This window comes from Drosophila melanogaster, chromosome 3R (genome assembly GCF_000001215.4).
Source record: "Drosophila melanogaster chromosome 3R".
NCBI lineage: Eukaryota > Metazoa > Arthropoda > Insecta > Diptera > Drosophilidae > Drosophila > Drosophila melanogaster.
This window is the reverse complement of record NT_033777.3, coordinates 12,422,727-12,447,637: the sequence shown is the minus strand read 5'-3', so window position 1 is coordinate 12,447,637 and position 24,911 is coordinate 12,422,727. Positions and strand designations below refer to the sequence as shown.

At 44.8% G+C, this 24,911-nt stretch overlaps 12 protein-coding genes across 17 annotated transcripts; 5 read left to right on the top strand and 7 right to left on the bottom strand.

The window, feature by feature from the left end:
* Positions 1-21: 21 nt before the first annotated feature.
* Desat1 (Desaturase 1) lies at positions 22-8,038 on the bottom strand. 5 transcript variants are annotated; one of them, NM_144474.1, is made up of 5 exons: positions 7,927-8,038; positions 2,520-2,839; positions 1,324-1,660; positions 1,077-1,262; positions 22-1,015 (listed from the first exon to the last, which is right to left on the bottom strand). In NM_144474.1, exons 2-5 carry the CDS (start codon positions 2,827-2,829, stop codon positions 697-699), a joined length of 1,152 nt encoding a protein of 383 aa, NP_652731.1. In that variant the 5' UTR covers positions 2,830-2,839; positions 7,927-8,038; the 3' UTR covers positions 22-696. The 5 variants fall into 5 exon arrangements, with proteins under 5 accessions (NP_652731.1, NP_731710.1, NP_731712.1 ...); NM_169466.1 differs by lacking the exon at positions 7,927-8,038 and adding an exon at positions 6,030-6,211; NM_169468.1 differs by lacking the exon at positions 7,927-8,038 and adding an exon at positions 5,419-5,537.
* Positions 8,039-8,498: 460 nt separating this feature from the next.
* On the top strand, positions 8,499-9,821 carry CG46427 (uncharacterized protein). Of its 2 annotated transcripts, none has more exons than NM_001382141.1 (1): positions 8,499-9,821. In NM_001382141.1, the coding sequence occupies exon 1, from the start codon at positions 9,268-9,270 to the stop codon at positions 9,523-9,525; it is 258 nt and encodes an 85-aa protein (NP_001369012.1). In that variant the 5' UTR covers positions 8,499-9,267; the 3' UTR covers positions 9,526-9,821. The 2 variants fall into 2 exon arrangements, with proteins under 2 accessions (NP_001369012.1, NP_001369013.1); NM_001382142.1 differs by having other exon boundaries at positions 9,236-9,821.
* CG17207 (uncharacterized protein) lies at positions 8,499-9,821 on the top strand. The gene has a single exon (NM_206480.3). The coding sequence runs from the start codon at positions 8,568-8,570 to the stop codon at positions 9,228-9,230; it is 663 nt and encodes a 220-aa protein (NP_996202.1). The 5' UTR covers positions 8,499-8,567; the 3' UTR covers positions 9,231-9,821.
* Desat2 (Desaturase 2) lies at positions 9,781-11,390 on the bottom strand. The gene is made up of 4 exons (NM_141944.3): positions 10,971-11,390; positions 10,568-10,904; positions 10,264-10,449; positions 9,781-10,194 (listed from the first exon to the last, which is right to left on the bottom strand). Exons 1-4 carry the CDS (start codon positions 11,215-11,217, stop codon positions 9,879-9,881), a joined length of 1,086 nt encoding a protein of 361 aa, NP_650201.1. The 5' UTR covers positions 11,218-11,390; the 3' UTR covers positions 9,781-9,878.
* Positions 11,391-11,994: 604 nt separating this feature from the next.
* Positions 11,995-13,540, bottom strand: Srlp (Spliceosome-ribosome linker protein). The gene is made up of 4 exons (NM_141942.3): positions 13,460-13,540; positions 13,293-13,398; positions 12,436-13,221; positions 11,995-12,376 (listed from the first exon to the last, which is right to left on the bottom strand). The coding sequence occupies exons 2-4, from the start codon at positions 13,393-13,395 to the stop codon at positions 12,129-12,131; spliced, it is 1,137 nt and encodes a 378-aa protein (NP_650199.1). The 5' UTR covers positions 13,396-13,398; positions 13,460-13,540; the 3' UTR covers positions 11,995-12,128.
* Positions 13,541-13,815: 275 nt separating this feature from the next.
* Positions 13,816-15,105, top strand: Aos1 (Activator of SUMO 1). Its single transcript, NM_141941.3, has 3 exons — positions 13,816-14,013; positions 14,081-14,509; positions 14,566-15,105. Exons 1-3 carry the CDS (start codon positions 13,907-13,909, stop codon positions 15,041-15,043), a joined length of 1,014 nt encoding a protein of 337 aa, NP_650198.1. The 5' UTR covers positions 13,816-13,906; the 3' UTR covers positions 15,044-15,105.
* Prosalpha2 (Proteasome alpha2 subunit) lies at positions 15,082-16,317 on the bottom strand. The gene is made up of 5 exons (NM_079604.3): positions 16,157-16,317; positions 15,978-16,054; positions 15,637-15,892; positions 15,416-15,571; positions 15,082-15,351 (listed from the first exon to the last, which is right to left on the bottom strand). The coding sequence occupies exons 1-5, from the start codon at positions 16,195-16,197 to the stop codon at positions 15,177-15,179; spliced, it is 705 nt and encodes a 234-aa protein (NP_524328.1). The 5' UTR covers positions 16,198-16,317; the 3' UTR covers positions 15,082-15,176.
* Positions 16,318-16,402: 85 nt separating this feature from the next.
* Positions 16,403-18,078, bottom strand: CG5245 (uncharacterized protein). The gene is made up of 2 exons (NM_141940.3): positions 18,026-18,078; positions 16,403-17,972 (listed from the first exon to the last, which is right to left on the bottom strand). The coding sequence occupies exon 2, from the start codon at positions 17,966-17,968 to the stop codon at positions 16,463-16,465; it is 1,506 nt and encodes a 501-aa protein (NP_650197.1). The 5' UTR covers positions 17,969-17,972; positions 18,026-18,078; the 3' UTR covers positions 16,403-16,462.
* Positions 18,079-18,355: 277 nt separating this feature from the next.
* Positions 18,356-19,843, top strand: CG5641 (uncharacterized protein). Its single transcript, NM_141939.4, has 3 exons — positions 18,356-18,601; positions 18,664-18,792; positions 18,854-19,843. Exons 1-3 carry the CDS (start codon positions 18,437-18,439, stop codon positions 19,748-19,750), a joined length of 1,191 nt encoding a protein of 396 aa, NP_650196.1. The 5' UTR covers positions 18,356-18,436; the 3' UTR covers positions 19,751-19,843.
* Positions 19,761-21,060, bottom strand: NANS (N-acetylneuraminic acid synthase). Its single transcript, NM_141938.1, has 2 exons — positions 20,691-21,060; positions 19,761-20,584 (listed from the first exon to the last, which is right to left on the bottom strand). Exons 1-2 carry the CDS (start codon positions 21,024-21,026, stop codon positions 19,802-19,804), a joined length of 1,119 nt encoding a protein of 372 aa, NP_650195.1. The 5' UTR covers positions 21,027-21,060; the 3' UTR covers positions 19,761-19,801.
* Positions 21,061-21,720: 660 nt separating this feature from the next.
* Positions 21,721-24,017, top strand: Pp1-87B (Protein phosphatase 1 at 87B). The gene is made up of 2 exons (NM_080198.3): positions 21,721-23,027; positions 23,122-24,017. Exon 1 carries the CDS (start codon positions 21,950-21,952, stop codon positions 22,856-22,858), a length of 909 nt encoding a protein of 302 aa, NP_524937.1. The 5' UTR covers positions 21,721-21,949; the 3' UTR covers positions 22,859-23,027; positions 23,122-24,017.
* Positions 24,018-24,031: 14 nt separating this feature from the next.
* Positions 24,032-24,870, bottom strand: CG17202 (uncharacterized protein). The gene is made up of 2 exons (NM_141937.2): positions 24,768-24,870; positions 24,032-24,705 (listed from the first exon to the last, which is right to left on the bottom strand). The coding sequence occupies exons 1-2, from the start codon at positions 24,777-24,779 to the stop codon at positions 24,172-24,174; spliced, it is 546 nt and encodes a 181-aa protein (NP_650194.1). The 5' UTR covers positions 24,780-24,870; the 3' UTR covers positions 24,032-24,171.
* Positions 24,871-24,911: the final 41 nt, after the last annotated feature.

The window sequence follows — 24,911 nt, the reverse complement described above, 5'->3', positions numbered from 1 at the left end:
GAAAGTGTTGGGGCGAGCATTGACATTTTCAGTTTATGGAAAAGTCTACTGGGATGTTTTGTTTCCCAGAGGCGTTTTCCCATTTTATTTAATAACATTTAAAGAAATATCATATGTATAGGTGAAAGTGTCTTTTAGTGTTCTAACATCGATCGTTTATTATATAGTTTATATATATTAGTTCCTTGATAATTCTTGTTGTTTTTGGCTTACGCTAAATACTAAAATCTTTCATTTGCAGGTATTTCTTTTTCTTTGAAGCGGAAAGTTTTCCTCCATTTGTATCATTTTTTCTTTTAGATTTTTAACTGAAAATTTCTCTCAAATTACAAAAGTGATTTCGAGATAACAGTGAATGAAAATCTCCAATTGCCATCTATTGTACATAAATATCCAGGTATTAAGCAATTATATGCGTGTATAAATACAAAGTTAGTTTTGCGTCTCCCCATAAAAAGAGAGCGAAATAAAAACATTTCCGGAGCTGGTTTAACACAGACGGTATAAAGTTTTTCGAGATACAACAAACAGTTATCATCAACGCTTTATCTTAGAATTAATTAAATGGGCTTCTGCTCTGTTAGGAAATATGTTCCGCGGACATTTGCAAAATGGAAATTTATGTTTCTTTGCTTTACTTGAATTTGATTGATTTTCTGCTAAACCCTCCCATGATTGGCCCTACGCTCAACCTGCCTATTCGCTTTTTTTGTGTGTAATGACAGCATCCTCAATCTCCTCCTTGGGCTGGTCCACATCGCCCCATCCCCACGTGGCGTGAGTGCCGTCACCGGTACGCTTCACACGCTTCTTTATGATATCCGTGGACACCGTCTTGAGGTCGTAGGCCCAGCCGATCTTGGCGAAGAAATCGATGAAGGCGGTAGTGAAGTTTAGCGAGTATTTGCCAAACTCGGCCGTCTTGTAGTCCCAGGGGAAGACGTGATGGTAGTTATGCCATCCCTCTCCAAAGGCCAAGATAGCCACGGAGATGTTCTCCGAAGGATTGATAAATCTAAAAAGAACAAACCTCTGTAAGTACACATCCATAAGTTGTTCAAACTCTAAGCACTTACTTGTCGTAGGGACGGCCACCGAACTTGTGGGCAGCACTGTTCACCAGCCAGGTTACGTTCAGAATGAAACACCAGCGGAACATGGTGGCCACAAACCAGGCGTTCATGAAGGATTCACCCCAGGCGTACATGGGCACCACGGTCGGGATGATGAAGCAAGCAATCGGCATCAAAATCATGTAGTATCTGGACAATAGAATAAACATATTAGAATTTGCAGCGACTGAAACGAAATGATTTTATATACTTCTTCTGGAACATGAGGATTGGATCGGCGCGCAGATCGGATAGATCGACTCCCTTGCCCTTGGCTTTCACCTCCGGGTGCTTCTTGCACAGCAGCCAGCCGACGTGCGAGAAGAAGAAACCACGCGTGGCGTTGTGGGGATCGGCGTCAGTCTCCGAGTATTTGTGGTGGACGCGATGGTCGCGAGCCCAATGGTAGGCGGCATCCTGGAAGGCAATCGTGTTGAAGATGACCAGAATCACTCGCAGGGGCCACTTGGCCTTGTAGGAGCGATGCGCCCACAGACGATGGGCACCGGCGGTAATGCCTAGGCCAGAAATGACGTATAGAAAATAAGCTGAAAATAAGAAATCAGTTGGTTAGCTTACGTTGTCCAAAGAGTATAGCTTAATTAAGTTTAAAGTATCCATTACTAGTAGCCTTACTTAATACTTTAAATTAATTAACATAGATCCTTGGTGACTTGACACACATTTTGATAATGCTTACTAAGTTTGATCGCAAAGGTGATCGTTTTAATATAAGGTAATTTGATTTCCGACAAAAATAAGCACCTGCACCATTAAGGTAATCGCGTATATGGAAAGTACGATCAGCCGTCTGTGCCATGTTTAGTCTGGACTTCCACAATAACAACTTTGTGAAGGTTATCAGGGCGCAAGCCTTAGATAACCCCTATATGTTCGAGAGTTCGGCACGCGACAGGAAGATGGCAATGGTTGTCATGGTTGTCGGTGCCTTACCAAAAGTATAAAATTTCCATAATATTTGCTTTTTTACGTTTTACGTTGTCATGGTTGTCGGTGCCTTACCAAAAGTATAAAATTTCCATAATATTTGCTTTTTTACGTTTTACTTATATTTTCATCAGAACGCTGATTATTGAGATATCATCTTAGTATCGCAGTATCAGTGCGAAAAGCGTTTTATGCATATTTCAAGAAAGACATTGTCATTAAAACTTTACTTTGAAGTGTGTGATTCTAGCAATTGAGCAATTTTCTTAATTGACATGACCTTGACCTCTTGCCATTAAGTAATAGAAATATTTCGTTACATAAACCAAAGTGCATTTTGGATAGACCAAGCAGATCTGACATTATGACCATTCTATTTGGTAGCAGTTTACAGATCTTTGGACACCAAACTATATATTTAACCTTATATACTTCTATTATAATGAATTATTGACTCACCTAAGATGCACGTCTGCCACTTGGCAGAGGTGACCATGAGGTAGGCTCCGTAGAGGGCAGCCAGATGGAGGTAACCGAAGGCGATGATGTTGCGCCAGACGAGCTTCAGGCGGCGCTTCTCGGCCTTCTTCATCACGGTGATGTCCTTGACAAGACCACCGTCGGTGGTTTCCACATCGCACTCGAAGAGCACTCCGGTGGAGTCCTCCTGCAGCTTGGTGGGGCTCTGACCCGCGTCGGCGGCGGCACTAGCTGCTGCGATCAGTGAGTCTGAGATGGACTGGGCACCGGCTTGGGCGTTGGGCGGCATGTTGCATCAACTGGTGTGCGAGTAAAAAAGATAAAACCAACAAATTAGTAACGACATAAACAAAAGAGCAATTAGTGTGTGTGCCAACTTGGTGGTGACTTGGGCAATTAGCCAGGTGAGCAGAATGACTGAACTTGACACGCTTTGGCTAGGTGACTCCGAGCGGCTCTTTATGGCCAGACCCCGAGGTGTCCAGTCGAGCTGAGTTGAGTTGAGTGGAGTACCCTTTGATATTGTGTACATATGCATATTCTTGCCTAATACGGATTTCTGTTGCTTTAATCGGCTAATGGCTAATGGATGAAAAAATCAATAAACGCTGCTTGCGCGTCCTTGTGTCAGGATTCGCATGGCATGCATAATGTAAAAAGCCGGTGTGGGAACAAGCACCAGGTGGATTTCCTAATGTGGAACATGTGTTTTGTGGGTCACTGGGAACCGGAGCAGATGGAAACCTTGGCTCAAGGTTACGAATGAAGCCAGGAACGCTGTGACACGTTTCGTGGAAAATTCCTTCTTCAATCAACTTTAGCATGCTTTTTTATACACACACACACACACTCCCACGCCATAGAAAGTGTTAAATTAACAAGAATTGCAAACTGTTCAGCAAAAGTGAACAGCCGCAAGTTCGATGGAATTTCATTTGAGACCACTGTTTATTGTTTTACCTGGATTACACCAAAAAAAAAGGTGTTTTATACGCCGCAGCTAGAAATTAACAAGCCGTTTCGGTTAACTTGGGTTTTAAAACTGATGTGCAAAAATTGCCGACGACGAAGAACCTGCAGCATTTCACGAAAAGCTCGCTCGTGAGCTTTAGATTAGTTAAAGCTTTTGCAGGTGTGTGCGTGCGCGCGCCTATACATACATATGTGTGGTATGTGCGTGTATTCTCATTAGCAGATTAGATGTGGTAGATGTTGGCCAAATGGGCGGTTTTATTTGCCCATTGCTGAGGTCAGGGTTAGATTTGATATGTCTAGACTCTATACGGGGGGACTTTGGCCATATCTAATAAGAGTCGCCCTTAACAACCCGACGTGTCTTGCCGATATGTGTTTGATATGTTTTTAAGTATCTGACCGAATCTTTATCCAATCGCATGTGAATCACCTGATAATTGCGATTTTATCAGACGAGCGGTTATTACAAAACTGGACAGTTGTGCACTTCGAAACCAGGATGGGGCCATTAGCCAGTTTAACACGTGAACCTACGGTCAAACAAGAGCTTACAAATCATACGATTACGCGAAATGAACACGAGAAAGGTGATTAGAAGAATGTCGGCCAGAGGCGTCAGCAACGGGGGTTCTTATAAGGTACTCCATACAACTCATTGATCAACATCACTTTTTAAATACTTTTTATTTTGTTTCGTTAGTACATATATATTAAGAATACTAGTTTACGTTAAGGAAAACCCATAAAAAATACTAATTTCATTTTATACATATTTGTTGTATGTAGTATTTGTGCCTCAGGAGCCCTTCTTTAAAATAGTCTTACATATGCCTCTGATTTTTAACAGATTAGGTGGCAAGAAGAAGAATTTCGCAATTGCACCCATGTATGTGTAATGCAAGAACAGCAGATCACCCGCAAAAGCTTTTAACATGGCGAAAGAAGAAAGGGCCAGAGACAGTGAGAGAGGGAGAGAGAAAAAGCTAATGCCGCCAGCATGTCAACAAAACAGCCGAATGCTGTTGAGCCACGAGAACGAAAACCGGTAAAAACCGACCAGAGGCCACCAAAAGACAGCAAACATTCGAATACAAAGTCAGCAAACATTGACCATTTATCAGAGGCACGCATTGAACTTGAAATTTGCCGCTGCTTTTGCCAATTTCTTGCGCGAAGGGAATGGACATCGTGGGAGCTTACACAAGAGCGAACGAGAGCGATAGTAAGCGCTAAGAGCAAGATGGAACGAGAGTAGTTTTAATTTTGTTATTGTTGTGGCCCGTTATCACGTTGCAAGAGCGTGATGCTTCACTAAGATATTACACGCTGAGAAAACTGGAGCGCGTTCTTAAAGTTCAGATGAACTGAATGATCTGTAATTTAAACAAAACTAATAGAACTGCTATATTCAAAATTCGGAATGTAAATAAAAGAGTTCTTCTGTCTTTAAACTTCATTTTGTAATAATAATAAGTTTTTAACGTTGTAGATAATCAAGTAATATTATGTCATAAATTTGCAAGTGAAATAAAAACGGTAATACTTGTATTTTCTTCGACCTAGTACGGTAATACAAGGAAATTAACTATGCCGCTTACGAAATATATGATTTTTTTGCACAATGCATTGCTAGAAATGTTCCTAACAATTAAGCATGCCACCAATTCTGGCAATTATTTTTTAAAGTACAGTTCGTGTCGCCCGATTTGTTTAGGATGTTGTATCTGACAACTGAGTATTTGCACTTTATCTAATTTGACAAATAGACTTTAACTGCCAAACTAGTTCGCCGCTTGAACAAACTGTAGCTCAACAAGAGTGACAAATGATTTCTCGCAAATTCGAAGCACTTAATTTGCAATTTAAGCGTATCCATGCATAATTGCAGTCAAAGTTTATTCACCGTAAAAAAAGAGGGAACGCCCAGCTTAGTTAAAATGCACGAAAGAAGTAATTAATTCATATGATAAATCAAATAGAGCACGGAAGCAGTGAATGCGTCGGGTACAGAACTTCGATTGCCCTTGCAAATGTGATTGGATGTTAATTGGGCATTAAAGTACAAAACTTGAACATCCAAATGAGTTGGGCATATCAATATATCGCATATTCTGGTACAATGCCCTACATTTTCCGCACCTTAATCGAATTCAATAAGTTCTTTGAAGGATAGCTAGATAGTAGTGTATGTTTGTTTCTATGCGTTTTTGAGCAACGAAACAACTTGAAATATAACCAAATCTAACCTTCCAACTAAAACCTTGAAAAGCGAAGAGTGAGCGCTACATAAAAACTTGAACCAAGATCGTTTGCCCAGAGGCCCTCGAAATGAAAATCACAAAAGTTGATGGAAGTCGGATTGAAAGATTCAAAGCTAAACGAACCAAATCTCTAGCTGGCTTTTCTCGATTTTCTATTTGGGGTTTTACGTAAACACTGGGAACTATGTATATATGTGTACAATATACAAATCCTATTGCAATGACTCAACAAGTGGCCAGGTGGAAAACGAACCTGTTTTACTTCAGCTTCCCAAAAACTCGCACTTTATCACTTTTCCACAGTCGGTTGGGTAGTCCGAGTACTGAGGACTCTGCGATCGGTCTTTCAATGTGATTGCAATATATTTTTGAGTGTAGGAGTGGCGAAAGCACACGTCCGCACACCAGATGAACTCGATTGGAACTGACCAAACGTTCGCACGGTTGCCAAAACGAAAACAAATCGATTAAGCAAATCGGCGGGACAACGTCAGAGCTTTTCTCCGCCGTCGTGTGCATTTGCTGGCTACTTCTCCCGAGTTCCCCAGATTACCGGCATGCACGTAGCCCCAGCGGGCGCCCTAATCTTCATGAAATCGTAAACATCGGCGAAATGACAAATACTTTCTATATACCTCGAACTAGTACCTAAATATGTATACCTGAAGTGCGTAATTGAAACCGAAATAGGCGCTGAAGTTTTGGAGTCAATTACCATGAGGGCATGTCAACAATACAATTACCGAAAGTTAATAATGGGGATAGCCAACGCAGCTGTTGGGGTTAGCCTTCGCACTTTGGAACCAGCTGCAGGTCGGGAACACTTTTTGGGCAATCTAATCGATGTTCTCCGTTCGGCTGAGATAATGGTTTAGCCGTGAATACACCTGGCCTCTCATAATCTGTTTTTAGTTCAGTTCGCGGTTCTCGCACTTTGGCCGGTCCAAAACCAGTTGGCCAGATCAGCCTCCTAGACCCATGATTTTACATATGTATATTCCACTGAAGTCAGACGAAAACAAGGCTATTTTGCATAGCTCTTTTGTTTTTTTTTTTTTTAATTCCAGAAGATGAGCTCAAGTGACACGCGAATTGTATCCAAAACTTCTATCTAATTGCATATTTATGTCAAACGCAATCGACTACGAAATACCCAGACGAATTGCTTGCGACAAAGAAAATGCACAACGAAGCTTTAAAAGATTACCTCACAGCCTTGACACCTGGGTCACTCAAATATTAACTAAACTTTTAAGGTACATAACTCAGAAAATTTTCTTAAACAGCAATAATTCTATTCAGAGGTCAGGAATTAAATTGTTACTAAAAAGAAATTAAACTTGTAATGGACTGCGTTCTAATAATTAATACATACAAACATATAATAATATATGTACAACTTTTTATGTACATCCATAAATTTCTGTATCAAACAACAAAGTTTTCGTAGTGCGCAGTTAAAAAAACGATGAGCCTTAAATCTGTTGAATTGTGTGCGTTCGAACGGAAATAATCATAGAGAAATTTTAGCAACCTTTTAATCTCATCACCAGATGCCACACATATATGTATGGTAATTCTGGGGACGTCAATATAATAAGAACAGAATCGTTAGTTTTCAAAGTTCATCACTGACATTCAGCGACCCTAAATGTGTATTTACTATTATTAAAGAAAAAAAAACTGCCAAAAAACTGTATTGCGTTTATGATGCAACTGTTCTTCGTTATTAATCATGAAACATAAGAGAAGTTAAAATATGAAACTAGATAATTAGCAAACTAATCTCTGCTCTCAGTAAGAGTATTACTAACTCGAACTTATTAATCAGATTCCAATTGGAGTCCGGTATGCGTTGTTCTGAATGCCACTCAAAAGGGTTAAATCGCTTGGGGATTAGGCACATGAGGCGTGACGTCACCGGGGCGTGCGCGCGCTAAGGTCACATGTAAACAACTTTCGGTGCATTGTGCTACTTGCAAAACTATAATCTATTAAATAAATTTCCATTAGTTGATAATCGGGCATATTTCTAATCAGTTTTCAAACAGACGCCGGCGATGTTTCCGATTAGCGATCACGTGCATGTCAACAATTGCTTAAAATGTGTAATGCTTTATCTAATCTTTGTTGGTTTGTTTATAACTTACGTAAATGTTATCCAAATTCTGAGAATAACTAAAGTTTTAAGATTTATAACTCAAATTTTCAACGAAACAATATTCTCCTGGTTTAGTGATGGCAAAGCGGTCCGTCCAACTAGTAATGCGTTAGATAAGTATCGATAGCGTATTTTATCGTATCTTATCGATGTCTGTCTAGTCTTTTTAATTACAGCGGCTTTAATGATTATATTTATAGCGGTTATTACTACTCATTGGCCAATCAATTAAACATTTATTGCTACATTTTGCAAATCAAAATTATTTTACTTCGAAGTAGTTCTATGTTTAAAATTAGTGTGAACTGTCGATTTTAATTTACATGTTTGTACACACGATACATACAAATATAAATCTTAACGTTTAACGGAAATTTTCTGTAAATAATTAAGTTTATTATTAACCTTTCTGTGAGTGATTAAATTAAAAAGATATCTTGTAATTTTAAAAGTTCTTATTAACTCGTTTTAAAGGCTTGCCACTCTAGTTTTGACATTCAAGTTGTCAAAGCATTTAAAATAAATAGGAAAGTTATTTTTCTATTGCCGACTTGCAAAAATCTTTAATCAAATATTCGGCTATCGAATATTAGATTGTTAGAGCTACAGAAATTTGTCAAGTTGATTAGGATGGTGAGCATTGATCCTATAATATTCCAAGTATACCACAAGCGTGTGGTAAAGATGCTGCTTTCAACTCTGGCCAGGATGCTGATCGTGTCCAGCTTTCTGGCGGATGCCATGCACATCTGCCAAAACTGGCGACTGGAGCAGAGCATTTTGAACATTAACTGTGGATGCGGGCGGATTGCGGCTGGAGTGTGCATCAACCTGATGGCGATTGGACAATTTGTTGGCTCCGTGCTGATTGTGACCGGAAAGAGGATTTATGCGGGGACAGGACTGCTTTGGCTGGCAGGTTACCTTCGGATAGCCCTCAATCCGACGCAGCGAAACCTCGCCAAGTACTTCCAGGTGTGCAATGTGATCAGTGCCTTGATGGTCATAATGCTGAGGTCTCGACGCACCGCCGTTGTCGCGTTCCTGCTGCTTACCTTCGTGAACTGGAAGGATATGGAGCGGCATTTGTGGCTCGTCTTTTATAATTTCGGGGAGCAGCTTTTGGGTCATCAGAAAAAGGACCCCGTGGGACTGATGGGCCTACAGCATGTGGGCATGCAAATCTTGGATGATCCTTCTTTGGCCTCGAGGGAAAGTTTCTGGCACAAAGTATCCGTGGCTGGCGGATTTATCTTTATTGTCGTGAATGGACATCTGCATATCATGTTTTAAACTGTCAGTCCATTCAGAAACAACACCCCTATATATGATGTCGCAAGAAACCGATCCGGAACCAAGTCTCGTACCGGAGCTGAAATATGAGCCAACCATCACTGCCGATTTTTTTTGCCTGCACACATCGCCGCCCCTCCACATCGCCCTGCACGGCATGTCGGCCCTCACCCACACGCGTTTGTCGAAGAACGCATTCGATCTCTGTCTGGAATTGATGGAGGCGGGTGTCAAGTCGAAGGCCTTGGCGGACATAGTCCTGTACATACTGAACTGCAAGAATGATGCGAAATGATTTATTCTTAGACACCATAAAATTGAAACTTTCCTACAGACACCTGCTGATTAGTCTTATCACGTACGACCTGATCAACTCAAGCCTCAAGCCTGGTCGTGATCACTCGCAGAAATCCCTTTTTTGATAAGCAATATCAGTTATAATTCGCACACACTATTAGCAACCGTCATAAATATATGATAAGAGACCAGCTACCCATTGTGCTTGGATTTCAATTTTCAGACGGGCAAGATAAATTGGCAATAGAAGTTTCCTTTTAGAATATTACCGATCAATATATTTAATCTTAGCCGAAATCGCTTAAAGTTTGTACTTAATAAGTTTTTCATTTAAGAGTACTAGATCAATCGTCATCTACTTTTATCCACAAGGAGCACGTTCCTGGCATCCTCCGCTGTCAGGTCCTTATCGCCCCAGCCCCACAGTTCGTGGCTACCGTCGCCAGTGCGGAGCACTCGTCGCTGGATCACGTCGGGAGCCACCGTCTTCAGGTCGTAGGCCCAGCCGATCTTGGCGAACAAGTCGATGAAGGCCGTCGTTATATTCAGGGAGTAGCAACCCCATTCGGCCGTCTTGTAGTCCCACGGAAACGCGTGATGGTAGTTGTGCCACCCCTCGCCAAAGGTGAAGGCCGATACAAAGGCATTCTGGGTAGGATTCATGGTCCTGGATAGATAGATAGCAACAACATAATAATTATGAAAGTACTCACTACCAGAAATAGTGATTACCTACTTGTCGTATGGGCGATTTCCGAATTTATGGGCCGCGCTGTTCACCAGCCAGGTCATGTTTAGCTGGAAGCACCACCTGAACATGGTGGCCACAAACCAAGAGGAGGCCAGCGTCTCATTCCAGTAAACCATTGGAATAACGGTGGGCAGAACGAAGCAGGCCAGCGGCATGAGGATATAATAGTGCCTATAAATTATTTTTATATCTTATTAAATGAGTCCTCTACTTGAACCCTCCAGGGGTCCCCCCTCTTGTAATTTGCATTTAGATTCTTTTGATCCATGAAAAGCTATTAAATAATTACTTTCGTTGGAACATCAAGATGGGATCGGCGCGCAGGTCGGAGAGATCCAGTCCCCTTCCCTTTTCCTTAATATCCGGATGCTTTTTGCAGAGCAGCCAGCCCACATGCGAGAAGAAAAATCCCCTGGTGGCGTTGTGAGGATCTGCATCAGTTTCCGAGTATTTGTGGTGGACGCGATGGTCACGGGCCCAATGGTAGACGGCATCCTGAAAGGCGATCGTATTGAAGATGACCAGGAGCAGGCGCAGGGGCCACTTGGCCTTGTAGGTGCGATGCGCCCATAGACGATGGGCACCGGCTGTAACGCCCAGCATGCCAATGATATACAATCCGGCAGCTTTTGGGCACCAAAGGAACCAATTAGAAGGCAAATAATCTATGACTAAAGGGACATTCAGCTAACCGAAAAGTGTGGTTGCCAGTTTCGCCCTTGTGAATATGGAGTGCAGGCCATATAGAGCAGCCAGGTGGACCAATGCGAACAGGATTATATTCCGCCAGACTAGGGGTAGCCGACGCTTCTCAGCTCGTTTCAACTGGAATCTGTCGGTGGTCAGGTCACCGTCGACTGTTTGCGCATCGTCCTCGAAAAGGACACCCGTTTCTCTGGAGGACTTATCCTGATGGTATATCCTTGAGTAGGGCGCCATATCGTCACTTTCTTTCACTGCACTCAACCACTTAGCACTATTATCCTTATCGTATTTAAGTTAACAGTCCTTATCAATTTTAATGTTCAGGGAACGGTCCTTATCCTTTCTCGAATAATTTGATTGATATCCTTGCACGATGCAATCTTGGTTCTTGGCCCGACCGAATCTCACGATTTCTCTATTTTTACTGCCATTGGAATCACTGAAGCTTAAACATATAAGCTCACGTAATAGCAACTTGACTTTGGTTCGCCTTTAACAACCAGAAGCAACCATAATTACAATTGACCCCAGATCAGCAATATTAAAATAGGCCGAACCTGAAGAACCTTTTCAGTCGTAGATAGCTGGCGAGCTCTTGAATAAAAATGCTAATGAAAATTGTAAAATTGAAATATTTCTGGTAGCAACAATGTTATATCAAATTATCATATTTGCTTTAGATTAACCTAAGTCCCTGTAAACTCATAAGACATTCTTTATATCGAAGTGGTTCCGAGTCGGAATCGCTTAGGATCGGTCCAAGAACGAATAACGATGTCGTTATACTTGCACATACACTAGTATGTAAAGGGATGAACAAAGAAATTTGTTTAACCGAAATTTATGCATTTTTTATGTACATTTTAGTGAAATAACTTTAAGCGGCAGTTGAAAGTCATAAATCTTGAGGGATTATGAATAATTAATATATAGAACAAATTCAGAAAATAATAAGTAAGCCACTCCATTACATATTTTCAATGTAATATAAGATTAAAGTCATTTACATTTGATCCGTTTACGGAAATGTATTTGAATAAGTTAGAAAGGTCGAATGGATCAGTTTGAAACTGGTAATAGGTGCGTTATGTACAAAATTAAATTAAATGATTTGGAACAGATAATTTTGTTTGGATATGGCACAACTACTTTTCGTTTGGCTTATCCTTGGGATCTTTACTATCGACACTTTCAGCCGCACTTTCCTCGGTCTTCTTCGACCTTTTCTGCGCCTTTTCAGCCTGCTTTTGCTTTTCGGCCTCAGCCAGAGCAGCCTCCTGCTCCTGTTTTAGTTTTTCCTTCTGCGCTGCAGCCTCAGCCACTTCCTCATCGTCCCAGTCGGCCATCGAGCGGTCGCGCTTTAGCCACGAATGCGTGGTGTCCGGCTTGAAGGCTGCATGGGAATATAAGGGATTGAGAAAATGTACAGCCACTGGCGCTGGAGAAACTCACTCTGGTTGAACCATTTGATGCCGTTCTGCATGTCCTCGATGATTTCACGGGACGTGAACATCACCTCATTCTGCACCGCCTGGTGGAACGTTGAGGTCTCGAACGTGCTCGAGTAGACCGAGTTGCGATCGTGGATGAGCGCGCGTTGCGGGAACTTGGCCAGACAGGTGGCCAGCTCCAGGGCATTGCCCAAGGCCGTGCCTGTGGGCACAATCCTGTTGACCAGTCCAATGTCGTGGGCCTCCTGGGAGCCCACCGGACGTCCCGTAAGTATCAGGTCCAGGGCACGCGACAATCCAATCATAGCCGGCAGCCGGATGGTGCCGGCATCGAGCATTGGCACTCCAAAGCGTCGATTGAAAAATCCCAGTACTGCGGACTCCTCCATCACGCGCAGATCGCACATGAGAGCCAGCTCCAGACCGTTGGCTATGCAGTAGCCATTGATGCCGCACACGACCGGCTTCTTGATCTGGCGACGCGTGGGACCCACGGAGCCCTCCGGTCGCATCAGGATGTCCACGCTGATCTCCTCCTTCTCGTCGGTGCTAATCTCCAGGATGTCGAAGCCGGAGCAAAAGGAGCCGCCCACGCCGTACAGCACGGCCACCGGCGACGTGTCGTCCGCCTCGAAATTGGCGAAGGCGTCGCAAAGCTGCGATGCAGTAAGCGAATCGATGGCATTACGCTGCTGCGGTCGATTGATGCCGATCAGCGTGATGTTCTTATCCTTTTCCACAAGGATGTTCTTCGGTGGCGCCGCCTCTGCTTCCTGGGTCGCTGGATCTGTAGCGATTGAACGGTTACAACAGTATAAGTCCAAATTATGTCACCGGCTTTTTCGCCGACTTACATACCTTTGTGCAGCGCTTTTGTCGAGGAAAATGTGCGACTCGCGGCGGTGAAACGTGCTTGCTGACCCACCTGCTGGGCCAACAGACCTCCAAATTTGCGAAGCATGATCTAAGCCAAAATGGCAATCAATTATTCTTCACAATGGAGAGCAACAAGCTTAAAGACTTACCGGAAAATTAAATATTGGTCAGATTTCGTAAAAACAATTCGATAGTAATTGTCTTACAGAGCTGCCACCGTTTTGTGGCAATCCTATTGTGTTAGCTTTTTCCCGCTAAACTTGGCTATTTTAAAGCTTGGTTTGCTTGGCGGTAAGTTACAAAATAAATTCACCTCAATTTGTTGTTAGGATGTTATAAAAACTATAGAATAGTATATAGTATAGTATAGTACAGTATAGAAAATTATAAATATTATAATTATAAGTGCTAGATTTTAAGTGCTTTATTTAGTTTTATTCTGTACGTACAAAAACAGTTGGCAGCACTGATTCTGCAAAAGGCGTTTTGGCATTTTCAAAAGGCGTTAGTTTCTTGTTGCGGCGTCTCACTGAAAGTTGTTGCAAGAAATTTGTATTAAGTTGTGAAAAATACATTTTAAACTTGATAAATAAATAATGGTCGTGGATATGGACACCAGCGAGACAGCCGTGGAGCTCACTGAGGCGGAGAACGAGCTGTACGACAGACAAATCCGACTCTGGGGTCTGGAATCTCAGAAACGGTGAGTGCAAAAAAACCGGCATTCCGCAATGGCGCTATAATGCGCTAAAATATATTTTCGATTTAAGCCTTCGCACGGCCAAGATTCTCATCGCTGGACTGTGCGGCCTGGGCGCCGAGATAACCAAGAACATCATCCTGTCCGGAGTGAACTCCGTGAAGCTGCTGGATGACAAGGACGTAACCGAGGAGGACTTTTGTTCACAATTCCTTGTCCCCCGTGAATCGCTGAACACCAACCGGGCCGAAGCATCATTGACACGGGCACGTGCTCTCAATCCCATGGTGGACATCTCCGCCGACCGCGAGCCCTTGAAGGAGAAGACCTCTGAGTTCTTCGGTCAGTTCGACGTTGTGGTGGTCAATGGCGCGACCAACGAGGAACTGTTGCGCATTGACACCATTTGCCGGGACCTGGGCGTCAAGTTCATAGCCACCGATGTGTGGGGCACCTTCGGGTTCTACTTTGCCAGTCTGCAGAAGCACAGCTACGTCGAGTAGGTTCCCTACCTACCATTGCCCATTGCTAACTTAATGTCCACCTTTTTTCCAGGGATGTTATTAAGCACAAGGTCGTAGCCAATTCGGAGAAGAAAAAGAAGTATGAAACCGTGTCCATTCCAACGCAGCGTGATGTGGATTATCCCGGCTACTCTGCCTGGCTTGATTTCGATGTTACCGAGCCTAGTTATTTGCGAAAATTGAAGCGCAATGGCCCGGGTGTTTTGCTATTAAGTGTCCTGCAAAAGTTCCGCACAACCCACAAGCGGGATCCCAGCTACAAGACCCGAGAAGCTGACCTGGAATTGCTTCGCGGAATTCGCGACGAACTGCTGCCCAACTCTATACTGGGCGACGAAGCTCTAGGTCTGATTTTTGCACAGATCTCGCCAGCGGTCGCTGTTGTCGGCGGCGTTGTGGCACAAGAGGTCATCAAGGTGGTTACTAAATTGGAGGCGCCACACCGTAATCTGTTCGTTTTTGACCCAGAGACTTGTGCCGGATACGTTGAGGCCATCGGAGCGAAGTGAATTTACCACAAAGGGCTTATTTATAAAAATCTGAATATCAAATAACACCAGTTGTAAAATTTTATTGGTTTTTTAATGTCCCGTACTTATTAAGAAAGCTTAGCTTGTGGTAATCTTAGCGGGGCGTTTAAGTTTAGGGGATGCTGGCCAAGTAGTCCTTGATTGAGGCGGGGTCCAGACGCTGGAATCCGTTCTGATCGCAGATTCCGATCTCAATGTTGTCGGCAGTCATTTTTCCCTCAAAACCTTCTTTCAGCGTAAGGATGGCGGTGTGAACAGCGTCGTCCAGCTCCAGATCTTCGCTGTAGCTGCAGGTTGATGAAAATATGAGTGACTTGCGACTTTAATTGGTGTACTATTATTGGTACTTACCGCTTCTCCAGGAAAGTTTTGCCGTTCACTGCGTTCTTGCCCATGGCAGTGGCCTTCCAGGCGAAGTAGGCGCCCGAAGGATCGGATTGGTAGAGATACGGACGATCATTGTCCCAGCCGCAGATCAGTAGGGAAACGCCAAAGGGACGAACGCCACTGTTGGTGGGATTGCATACGATTATCTATGGGAACCCAAAGTCGAGAAAAGCGCGCACACTTACCCGGACTGAGTGTACTCCTGCATGAGCGTGGCCACGCGCTGCACCAGCTGTGACACTGGAATCGGCTCCTTGTAGGTCAGGTAGTACGTCTGGGCGATCTTGCGGGCCTGCTTGACCAGCAGGCGGTAGTCCGGACCCATTCCCGAGTACACCATGCCGATGTGGTTGTAGATCATCTCCACGCGATGTACACTGTGCTGCTCATACAGCGGTGACTTGTGTTTGTTCTCTGTGGCAATGACGACGCCGTTGGAAGCTACAGCCAAGAAAAATAAATAATAGTGTGTTAGTTGAATGCACAGTACTGGCTGACAGGCTGACTGGCTGTGCGGCATGCTAACCTATAATGCCCACGGAGGGAGCTCCGCCAGATACGGCCGCCAATGCATACTCCAGTTGGACGAGTTTTCCGGAAGGACTGCAAACGGTAGAAAATTGTACTTATTGCCCAGTCATGGCGGCAGTTTGTGTTGCGCGGGGCGAAGCGAATGCTCCGCTCCGGCTATAGCGATGCTCTCACCTGAACGTGGTCAACGAAAAGCTGTATCGTTCGGTAGCCATATTTCCTGGGCCGCAAATGCAGTGATTTGATGTGTAAAATGAAAAAGCCGACTTATTTCGCACAGAAACAAAAATGACACAGCAATTGGGCGGCAGTGTGACCGAATGCTGAATGCCAAATATGGTACAGGTCGATCAGGGGGACTAAACAAATGGGCACACTACCGATTTCTAAACTTAAAAAAATATTTAAACTCATTTATTTATTTTCGCCTACTTTACTTCTTATTACATTATTTCTAAGTTAATTCTAAACTAATTGGTTTTAATCCGATTTAGTGCCGCATAGGGTTCGCCGCAGGTGTCGCCCAAGACTGGACTTTTGTGTGTATCGGGTTGAGCAGTGTGAACACTTGTAGGGTTTTTCCCCCGTATGCGTTCGCAAGTGTTCCTGGTGTTCTGCGCTTCTCGCAAACAATTTTGAGCAGTGCGAACACTTGAAGGGCAATTCTCCCGTGTGCGTTCGCAAATGCATGTGAAGAGTCGAGCTAGTTGTATAGGACTTCGAGCAGTGGGGACACTCGAATTGGTTTTTTCCAGTATGCTCTTGCAGGTGCACCAGCAGTTGCGAGCTTAGTTTAAACTCCTTCGAGCAGTAGGAACACTTGGGTACCTTTTCTCCAATATGATCAAGCATATGCACCCGAAGATGCGTACGACATTTGAAGTCCTTGAAACAGTGGGTACACTTAAAGGGCCGCTCTCCCGTATGCACTTGCTGATGCTCCACAAGATGTGACTTCTTGAAGAAAGATTTCGAGCATTCGGCGCACTTGTACTGTCGCTCTCTTGTATGCAAACGCACGTGGACTCGATAAAGTGACCTCATGGCAAAGGTGGCTGAGCACTGGGAACACTTCAGGGGCTCTTTTCCAGCGTGCTCAAGTAAGTGTAGTTGAAGTCTCGAATTCCTTGCAAAGGTCTCTGAGCAATGGGGACACTTGAACGGGTCTTCGCCCGCGTGCACTCGCAAATGAATTTGCAAACTATCATTCTGCAGAAAAGTCTTCGGGCACTGGGTACACTTAAAGGATCGTTCGGCGTGCGTCAGCAAGTGCTTTTGTAGAATTGATCTTAGCTTAAAACTCTTTGAGCAGTGGGAACACTTAAAGGGCCGTGCCTCCTGATGCGTTCGCAAGTGTTCCTGGAGATGTGAATTGTTTTTAAATGCCTTTTCGCAATGGGTACACTCAAAGGGTCGTTCTTCACTATGCGTACGTAAGTGTACCTGAAGATGAGATTTTCGCGCGAACGACGTCGAGCACTGGGTACACTTAAAGGGGCGCTCTCCTGTGTGCTCATGCAGATGTTGTTTAAGCGATGAATTCTGGGTAAAGGTTTTTGAGCAGTGGGAACACTTATGAGGTCGCTTTTCGTGTTTGAGCAAGTGTCGCTTGTAATGCGTCCTGCGTCCAAAGCTCTTGGAGCAGTGGGAACACTCGAACGGACGTTCTTCTGCGTGAAGTCGCAAGTGTGATTCGAGGTTTTCCTTTCTTGTAAACGTCTTTTGGCATTGGGTACACTTAAACGTATCTGTTTGCTTTCGCAAGGGGCGCTTCTTTGCTATTTTGGATTTACACGTCTTCAGCTTCGACGGGACGCCTTTAACTGGCTCCAAATCTTTGCCATAACTACAGAAGTTCTCAATCTTTATTTCGCTTTCAAGCTCTTCGAAGTCGCTGTTAGAAATGAAGATTAATTCTTCTTCGAAAGTGTCTTCTTGAGGTGGTTCGTCCTTCACGGGGCGTTGATCTACGTTCGCCAGATCCATAGTTCTGAAAACTATAAACATTAGGATTCATCTCTAGTGCGATTTTCAACTACTTACGAATAACTTCATGCGCTTTTAATCCGATTTTAGCACCGGAATTTTGTACAACAAAAGGGTAAGACCATCAACATAAAAATCAGCACTTTGCTTGTAAACAAAGCGTTTTCCTGGAACTGATAGAAACCTTGTTGCACTAGCTACAACTACAAAATTATGCAGATTAAAAACACCAGTCTCCGTATTTTAATTCAATCAATTTATGCATTCTAATGTAGTAAAATGTTTAAATGTTCAAAATGTTTGCCCTCTAAAAATATTTTATGCGGTATACTTTGAAAACGCGCTTAGCCCATCTTTGATGTCGTTTCCTTACCGGTCCAGCTTCGGTCACACTGTTTACCTATCTGTTAAAAAAAACAGAACGCTCCGGCGTTGCGAAAATTATTAAAAATTCATCCCCACAGGAATATGGTTCGCGGAGCTCTCCGAGGTGGCCGCCCCATGCGCGGCGGCATACGTCCGCCGTTCAAAAAGACATTCGTGCCGCGCCACCCCTTCGATCTGACCCTCGCGGAGGTCTTCTTTCCCAAAGTTCCATCCGCCGGCGCCGTTGACGATTCTGCTTTGACTGCGGTAAATCAATAAATTACTTGCGTATCCAAGGTGTCTGCAATGGGAAAACAATTGCATTTCAGGCGCTGCTGAAGCGTAACCAGGACCTGAGTCCCACTCCCAGCGAGCAGACGGCTATTGGCAATCTAGTGACCAAGGTGCAGGCTGTTCTCGACAATCTGGTGGTTGCACCCGGGGATCTGACAACTTGTGTGAGTACATTACACAACTCCTTGTGATTTGCATGTTTAAACTGTTCTGATTATTCCACAGCAACTGGAGGAAGTGCGTCAGGTTGGCTCCTTCAAGAAGGGCACCATACTGACGGGCAACAATGTAGCCGATGTGGTGGTTATCCTCAAAACCCTGCCCACCAAGGAGGCCGTCGATGCGCTGGCCAAAAAAGTGGAGGCCGACCTGAAGGCCAGCATGAAGACTGAAGTTCTGACCAAGGGCGATCAGCACACCGTACAGATCCATGAGCGGGGCTTCGACATCGCCAACGTGCATGCCAAGGTGCGCATTCTGATCGCCACCTTGCCGCAGAATCTTCGCAAGCTGGAGCCTGAGATCCATTTGGATCACAAACTGATGCAGAGCCATCTGGCTGCCATTCGGCACACGCGCTGGTTTGAGGAAAATGCCCACCACTCCTCGATAAAGGTGCTCATTCGCATTCTCAAGGATCTCACTAGGCGTTTCGACGCTTTTTCGCCGCTGTCGGCCTGGATGCTGGACCTGATCGCCCATTTGGCCATCATGAACAACCCGTCGCGACAGGCACTGCCCATCAACCTGGCCTTCCGTCGCGTCTTTCAGCTACTCTCCGCCGGGCTCTTCCTGCCGGGCTCGGCCGGCATCACGGATCCCACCGAGCCGGGACACATCCGTGTGCACACTGCCATGACATTGGAGCAGCAGGATGTGTGCTGCTACACATCGCAGACACTACTGCGCGTGCTGGCCCACGGCGGATACAAACACATTTTGGGACTGGAGGGCAACACCAGCGTTGTGCGCGAAATGTCCGTCTGGAACGGCGTGTGCATTTCCCCGCTGACCGCTGTCTACGAGAAGCCAACGGACAAGAAGGAGGGCGACCTCGAGGAGGACATCGACATGATCGAGAATGAGAACGAAGAAGAGGGCAGCGACGATGGCGCCGAGTAATACAGACCAAGCTATTCATTTACAAGTGTATTTAAATTCCCAACCCATGATTCAATTGATTATACTATTCCCAAGTATGGGTTCATCCTCACCAATATTGTCTGCCAATTCCTTGCCTACCAAGTCCAAGAAATCCTCCGCTGTCAGGCCGCTGGGTTCACTGACTTTAATGGCCATATCTGCCAATTGCAACCTGTAACCCTTATTGAGATTCCTAGCTGCCACAATAGATTTGCCCAGTTTATTTCGGCAGGGCAGCTCGCACGGCAAAATGGTTTTAGACTCAACGTGCTGAAGAGCTGCCTCTAGTTCCTCATCTCCATTTAACTTTTTAACTATTTCTTGTGGAGGCATGGGAACTGAAGAGAGTTTGAAGTTGGTGATGGCTGTAGTCAGAGCTTTTAATTCTTGCGGCTCTAGGGAGCAGCGATGATCGGAGCCCTTCTGACTCTTGTCCAGCGTAAAGTGGCGCTCCACTATGCGTGCTCCCAGCAAGACGGCGGCCTGGCTAATGATCACTCCCAGCTCATGACCCGAGTACCCAATTGCCACATTGGGAAAGCGTGTCCTTAAGACGGATATCAACTGCAAGCTGCAATCTTTTGGGTCAGTTGGGTACGATGAAACGCAGTGCATTAGAGCGTAGTCCTCTTTTCCTGACTCCCGCATAGTTTGCACAATCCTCTCCACAGTTTGCATAGTCTGCATTCCGGTGGAGATCACCAGGGGCAAGTTCAAATTGGCGGCCTTTTTGAGAAGCGGAAAGTTGTTTGCGTCTCCGGAACCAATTTTGATGAAGGGAACATTTAGAGCAGAAAGGAACTCCAACGATCTCTGTTTAAAATAGCATATACACACATTAATAACTATTTAAGCAAGAAACAAGGGAAAAAAGGAATTGTTAGTAGTAGTAATTGGTTAACAATTAATTAATATCAACCTCATCCATGGCGGAAGCCGTAAAGTCCACATTTAACTCCTTGCAGTGGGCCTGCAGCTGGAGATACTGATCTTTGGAGAACTCCAGGTACTCCTTGTGCTCCCCGTACGTTTTTCCCCAGGCGTGATCACTGATATATTCGCGATCTAGAGCGGATCTCGTAAACTTTGCTGGCAAATCCGATTTTTGAAACTTGACGCAGTGGCAACCGGCTTTTTTGGCCTCCCATATCATTTTCTTCGCTGTTTCCACACAACCTTGGTGATTTTGGCCAATTTCCGCTATAATATAGACGGAATCAACTAATTTTCCGCTTATGATATCGTTTAACAGCATTTTGATTAAATTGAAACCCGCCTATTTAACAGTTAATTAAATGATTAGCGGGCGTAGGCAGGAAATGCATAGAGTATCGAATTATCGATAACAAGACATGAGCACATTTCATACAAAATTTTTACATAGTGTGATTGTTAATATATCTATCAATATATTATTTAGTTTTGTGAGAATTTAAGGGAAATTTGGCATTTTAAATCATAACTCATGTGGAAGTTATTCCAATAAGGAAAATGAATTAACCTATGTTCTGTAAACGAATATTCTTATTGGCTTATTTGAATTTCCAATGTATTTAAATATCCCCTTGTTACCGGTATATCGAATAGCCTCGCCAAATGCATCAGTCTCCCATCTCTTTTCCACAGTAAGTCATGCCAGGCGTGCCTGAGTGCAAGCGGGATGGCTAGTGTCCCCCTGATCAGGCTGCCACACCGCTGAAATAGAGTAACTGGACGCCATGCGTTTAATCGATTACTAACAGCAGTTTCGAGCCACTATAGGGTCGAGAAGACCCGTTTCGAATGAAAATATAAAAGTAGAGCTATTGCGGAACTCTTGCAATGGATTGGAAATGTCCTTAATGTAATAAGAGTAATATTACAGCAACTTCGTTATCGATTATGCACTATATTTGCATGTTATCGATTAGATAAGATGGCGTCTATTATCTGGCCATATCCGCGACTTCCGGCAGTGTGGCAACATCAGCTAGAAGCACACTCGCCATCCCGCCCGCACTCACGCAACAGCATACGAAGAAATTTTCATACTTGTTAGCTGTGAAAAGTATTTAGCAGAAATAGATTTCGGAAATTAAAGATTTCGAGGCTATTTCGGCGCTACCAACGATCGTTCGCGGTAACCTCGACACCCAACAGCAGCACTAGTGCACCAGATCCACACTTTCGCACGCAAACATGGGCGACGTGATGAATATCGACAGCATAATATCGCGACTTCTCGAGGTGCGTGGGGCACGGCCAGGTAAAAACGTACAGCTCTCGGAGGGCGAGATCCGGGGACTTTGCTTGAAGTCGCGCGAGATCTTCCTGTCGCAGCCCATTCTGCTCGAGCTAGAGGCACCGTTGAAGATCTGCGGCGACATCCATGGACAGTACTACGATCTGTTGCGTCTGTTCGAGTACGGCGGCTTTCCGCCGGAATCGAATTACCTGTTCCTCGGCGACTACGTCGATCGCGGCAAGCAATCGCTGGAGACGATCTGCCTGCTGCTCGCCTACAAGATCAAATACTCGGAGAATTTCTTCCTGCTGCGCGGCAACCACGAATGCGCCAGCATTAATCGCATATACGGATTCTACGACGAATGCAAGCGTCGCTACAGCATCAAGTTGTGGAAGACATTCACGGACTGCTTCAACTGCCTGCCAGTGGCGGCCATTGTCGACGAGAAGATCTTCTGCTGCCACGGTGGTCTCAGTCCCGATTTGACCTCCATGGAGCAGATCCGTCGCATTATGCGGCCAACCGATGTGCCCGACCAGGGACTGCTGTGCGATCTCCTGTGGTCCGATCCCGATAAGGATACCATGGGCTGGGGCGAAAACGACCGCGGCGTTAGCTTCACCTTCGGTGCCGAGGTGGTGGCCAAGTTTTTGCAGAAGCACGAGTTCGATCTCATCTGCCGAGCCCATCAAGTCGTCGAGGATGGGTACGAGTTCTTTGCCAAACGCATGCTGGTCACCCTGTTCTCGGCGCCCAACTACTGCGGCGAGTTCGACAATGCCGGCGCCATGATGTCCGTGGACGATACGCTGATGTGCTCGTTCCAAATCCTCAAGCCAGCCGACAAGCGTAAAAAGTAATATCACACAACTGCAGCACCACGAGCAGTCTTTTTCTATCTAAAACAGATCAATAAGAAATCCAAACAAGATACAAAAGATAAACACGACAAAAACAACCACAAACCCAACCACACAATCAACCAGAAATAAAATCCTTTGAAACAACACATCAAATGATGCATGAAACGTAAGTATGGGCTGCTGACGCAGAGTAACAAACTAGTGAATCACACTCTCACCCCAACCTTATCTCTGTTTTTGGTCACTTTTATCATCGGCAGCCGGGGCGAGTCGAAATCCACAAGAAATTGCACCATTAATTTGGTATGGAATAGCAGCGCCACGATCAAAGGACATCCCCAGAGACATCCCTTCCAGCAGATGACTGCAGTTTTCCCCTTCCACCCCACACCCATTGAGATTTAAATCGCAATTACAAACACATTGACAAATACCATGATTAAAAGCCACATATTTATTTGTAATAGCCCCCGTATATATATATATATATGTATATCTACCGACCGACCAACCATTCACCCACGCACACACATGTACACACATTTGAACACCAGCGCTTTTATAGGTTTTGTCCAAAATTTAAACACTAGGTTAATCAACTGACCGTTCGAGCAGAGCACCAAGCGCATAACCATGCAGATTAGATGGAAACGGAGCAGCAGAGGAGCGACTGGACGCCAGTCGGTCACAAAGCATACAGATGTGGGGGCCCTGTAGTGCTCGTTGGCCTTAAGAGTATAGAGCAAGTGAAAACAAAACAAGAAACAAAAAATCGAAGAGGGGAAATCGTTGAACCGAGGAGGTGGAGGCGAATGCTTGCCAAGAAGTATAAAGAGGAATTATAAGCACTAAGTTTCGACCTTGAATCAGTTTTTTTTTTGTTCGTCCACAATGCAGTCCGACCGAATGGACCAGCCAGCCAGCCAGCCAGAGAAATATCTGCAAGAAAATCAGCGAAATATATTAGTTTGTCCCTAAAACTCCTTACCATTCATCAGCTATTCAAACGTCCGCTTCCCGTCATTTTAAGGATGTGTTTTTTAAAAATTAACTATTATTAATATGTATTATCAATAATCCTTTGTATTAATAAACAAATGATATAAAACGTGTATGAATTATGAAACTGATTTCAATAAACACATTTGAAAAATCCATAATACGCTGCATGCGCTCATGCTTTATTTCGCTTTATTTACATGTAAATTCCGGAAAATACTTAACATTTCTTCTAAATGAATGCGTTCTAAATGGGATGTTTTTGTTTTTACGTTTGGTGTGTGCTGGCACGTGCTGCTGTCATCTGAGATCTACTCACTGGAGCCACTGGCTTCAGCTTGGACGGTTGGGCTTGGCTGTGCGGCTTCATCGGTGGTCACCACCGAGTTCCCCTCAATCTGGCAGGCCTCCACAGCGGCAGTTATCTCCGCAACGTCCGCCGAACTTTCGTTAGGTTTCTCCAGCTCAGTCTCGCCGTTCTCCTGCTGCTGCTGCTGCTGCTGCTGCTCCGCCGCCTCAGTGGACTCGGCCACGGTCTGTGGCGCCTCCGTTGCGACCACTACTTCACTTGAAGCCACTGGCTGATGACCCTGGAGCACGTCGGGATTGATGCCGTTGATGATGGCGCGCAGACGCTGGATCTCCTCGTTGGCCAGCTGCAGATCCTGCTGCAGGCGCTCGTACTTGTCGTGCTGGTGGCGCACCACGCCGATGTGGTTACGGATGTAGTCCATGGGATTCTCGGGCCGCTCCTTGATCACGCGTATGAAGAGCTTGGTCAGCGAGTCCAGGACGCTGCCGCGCTCTAGATAGCGCCGGATCTCGTCGCGCTTCGGGTCAATGGGCTGTGTCATTGCGGGAGACTCTTGTTTAGCCAATGGCAATCAGTTTTTGGACAAAAGCTCACCTTAAAGGACATCTTTGCAAAATGGAGATGTGCGGTGTGGCTGTGGGCGCAACTTCGAAAAATGCCAAAGTCAAGCCCCCTTGAAGCCAGGGCTGCGTGCTGCAATCATACGGAACTGGTTCGGTTCCAATTGACTTTTTATGG

Excerpts from the sequence above, each read along its gene's own strand:
- NANS (NM_141938.1), bottom strand. The coding sequence starts at position 21,026 with ATGCTGTTAAACGATATCATAAGCGGAAAATTAGTTGATTCCGTCTAT. Across the intron at positions 20,585-20,690 it reads CGGCTTCCGCCATGGATGAG|AGATCGTTGGAGTTCCTTTC; the intron begins GTTGATATTAAT and ends TATTTTAAACAG.
- CG5245 (NM_141940.3), bottom strand. The coding sequence starts at position 17,968 with ATGGATCTGGCGAACGTAGATCAACGCCCCGTGAAGGACGAACCACCT.
- Srlp (NM_141942.3), bottom strand. The coding sequence starts at position 13,395 with ATGCTTCGCAAATTTGGAGGTCTGTTGGCCCAGCAGGTGGGTCAGCAA. Across the intron at positions 13,222-13,292 it reads GACAAAAGCGCTGCACAAAG|ATCCAGCGACCCAGGAAGCA; the intron begins GTATGTAAGTCG and ends CAATCGCTACAG. Across the intron at positions 12,377-12,435 it reads CATCAAATGGTTCAACCAGA|CCTTCAAGCCGGACACCACG; the intron begins GTGAGTTTCTCC and ends ATTCCCATGCAG.
- CG5641 (NM_141939.4), top strand. The coding sequence starts at position 18,437 with ATGGTTCGCGGAGCTCTCCGAGGTGGCCGCCCCATGCGCGGCGGCATA. Across the intron at positions 18,602-18,663 it reads ACGATTCTGCTTTGACTGCG|GCGCTGCTGAAGCGTAACCA; the intron begins GTAAATCAATAA and ends ATTGCATTTCAG. Across the intron at positions 18,793-18,853 it reads CCGGGGATCTGACAACTTGT|CAACTGGAGGAAGTGCGTCA; the intron begins GTGAGTACATTA and ends ATTATTCCACAG.
- Desat1 (NM_144474.1), bottom strand. The coding sequence starts at position 2,829 with ATGCCGCCCAACGCCCAAGCCGGTGCCCAGTCCATCTCAGACTCACTG. Across the intron at positions 1,661-2,519 it reads GTGGCAGACGTGCATCTTAG|CTTATTTTCTATACGTCATT; the intron begins GTGAGTCAATAA and ends TCTTATTTTCAG. Across the intron at positions 1,263-1,323 it reads ATCCTCATGTTCCAGAAGAA|ATACTACATGATTTTGATGC; the intron begins GTATATAAAATC and ends TCTATTGTCCAG.
- Pp1-87B (NM_080198.3), top strand. The coding sequence starts at position 21,950 with ATGGGCGACGTGATGAATATCGACAGCATAATATCGCGACTTCTCGAG.
- Prosalpha2 (NM_079604.3), bottom strand. The coding sequence starts at position 16,197 with ATGGCTACCGAACGATACAGCTTTTCGTTGACCACGTTCAG. Across the intron at positions 16,055-16,156 it reads TTTTCGTTGACCACGTTCAG|TCCTTCCGGAAAACTCGTCC; the intron begins GTGAGAGCATCG and ends TACCGTTTGCAG. Across the intron at positions 15,893-15,977 it reads TCCCTCCGTGGGCATTATAG|CTTCCAACGGCGTCGTCATT; the intron begins GTTAGCATGCCG and ends TCTTGGCTGTAG.
- Desat2 (NM_141944.3), bottom strand. The coding sequence starts at position 11,217 with ATGGCGCCCTACTCAAGGATATACCATCAGGATAAGTCCTCCAGAGAA. Across the intron at positions 10,450-10,567 it reads ATCTTGATGTTCCAACGAAA|GCACTATTATATCCTCATGC; the intron begins GTAATTATTTAA and ends AATAATTTATAG. Across the intron at positions 10,195-10,263 it reads GGAAATCGCCCATACGACAA|GACCATGAATCCTACCCAGA; the intron begins GTAGGTAATCAC and ends CTATCTATCCAG.
- Aos1 (NM_141941.3), top strand. The coding sequence starts at position 13,907 with ATGGTCGTGGATATGGACACCAGCGAGACAGCCGTGGAGCTCACTGAG. Across the intron at positions 14,014-14,080 it reads GGTCTGGAATCTCAGAAACG|CCTTCGCACGGCCAAGATTC; the intron begins GTGAGTGCAAAA and ends TTTCGATTTAAG. Across the intron at positions 14,510-14,565 it reads CAGAAGCACAGCTACGTCGA|GGATGTTATTAAGCACAAGG; the intron begins GTAGGTTCCCTA and ends CCTTTTTTCCAG.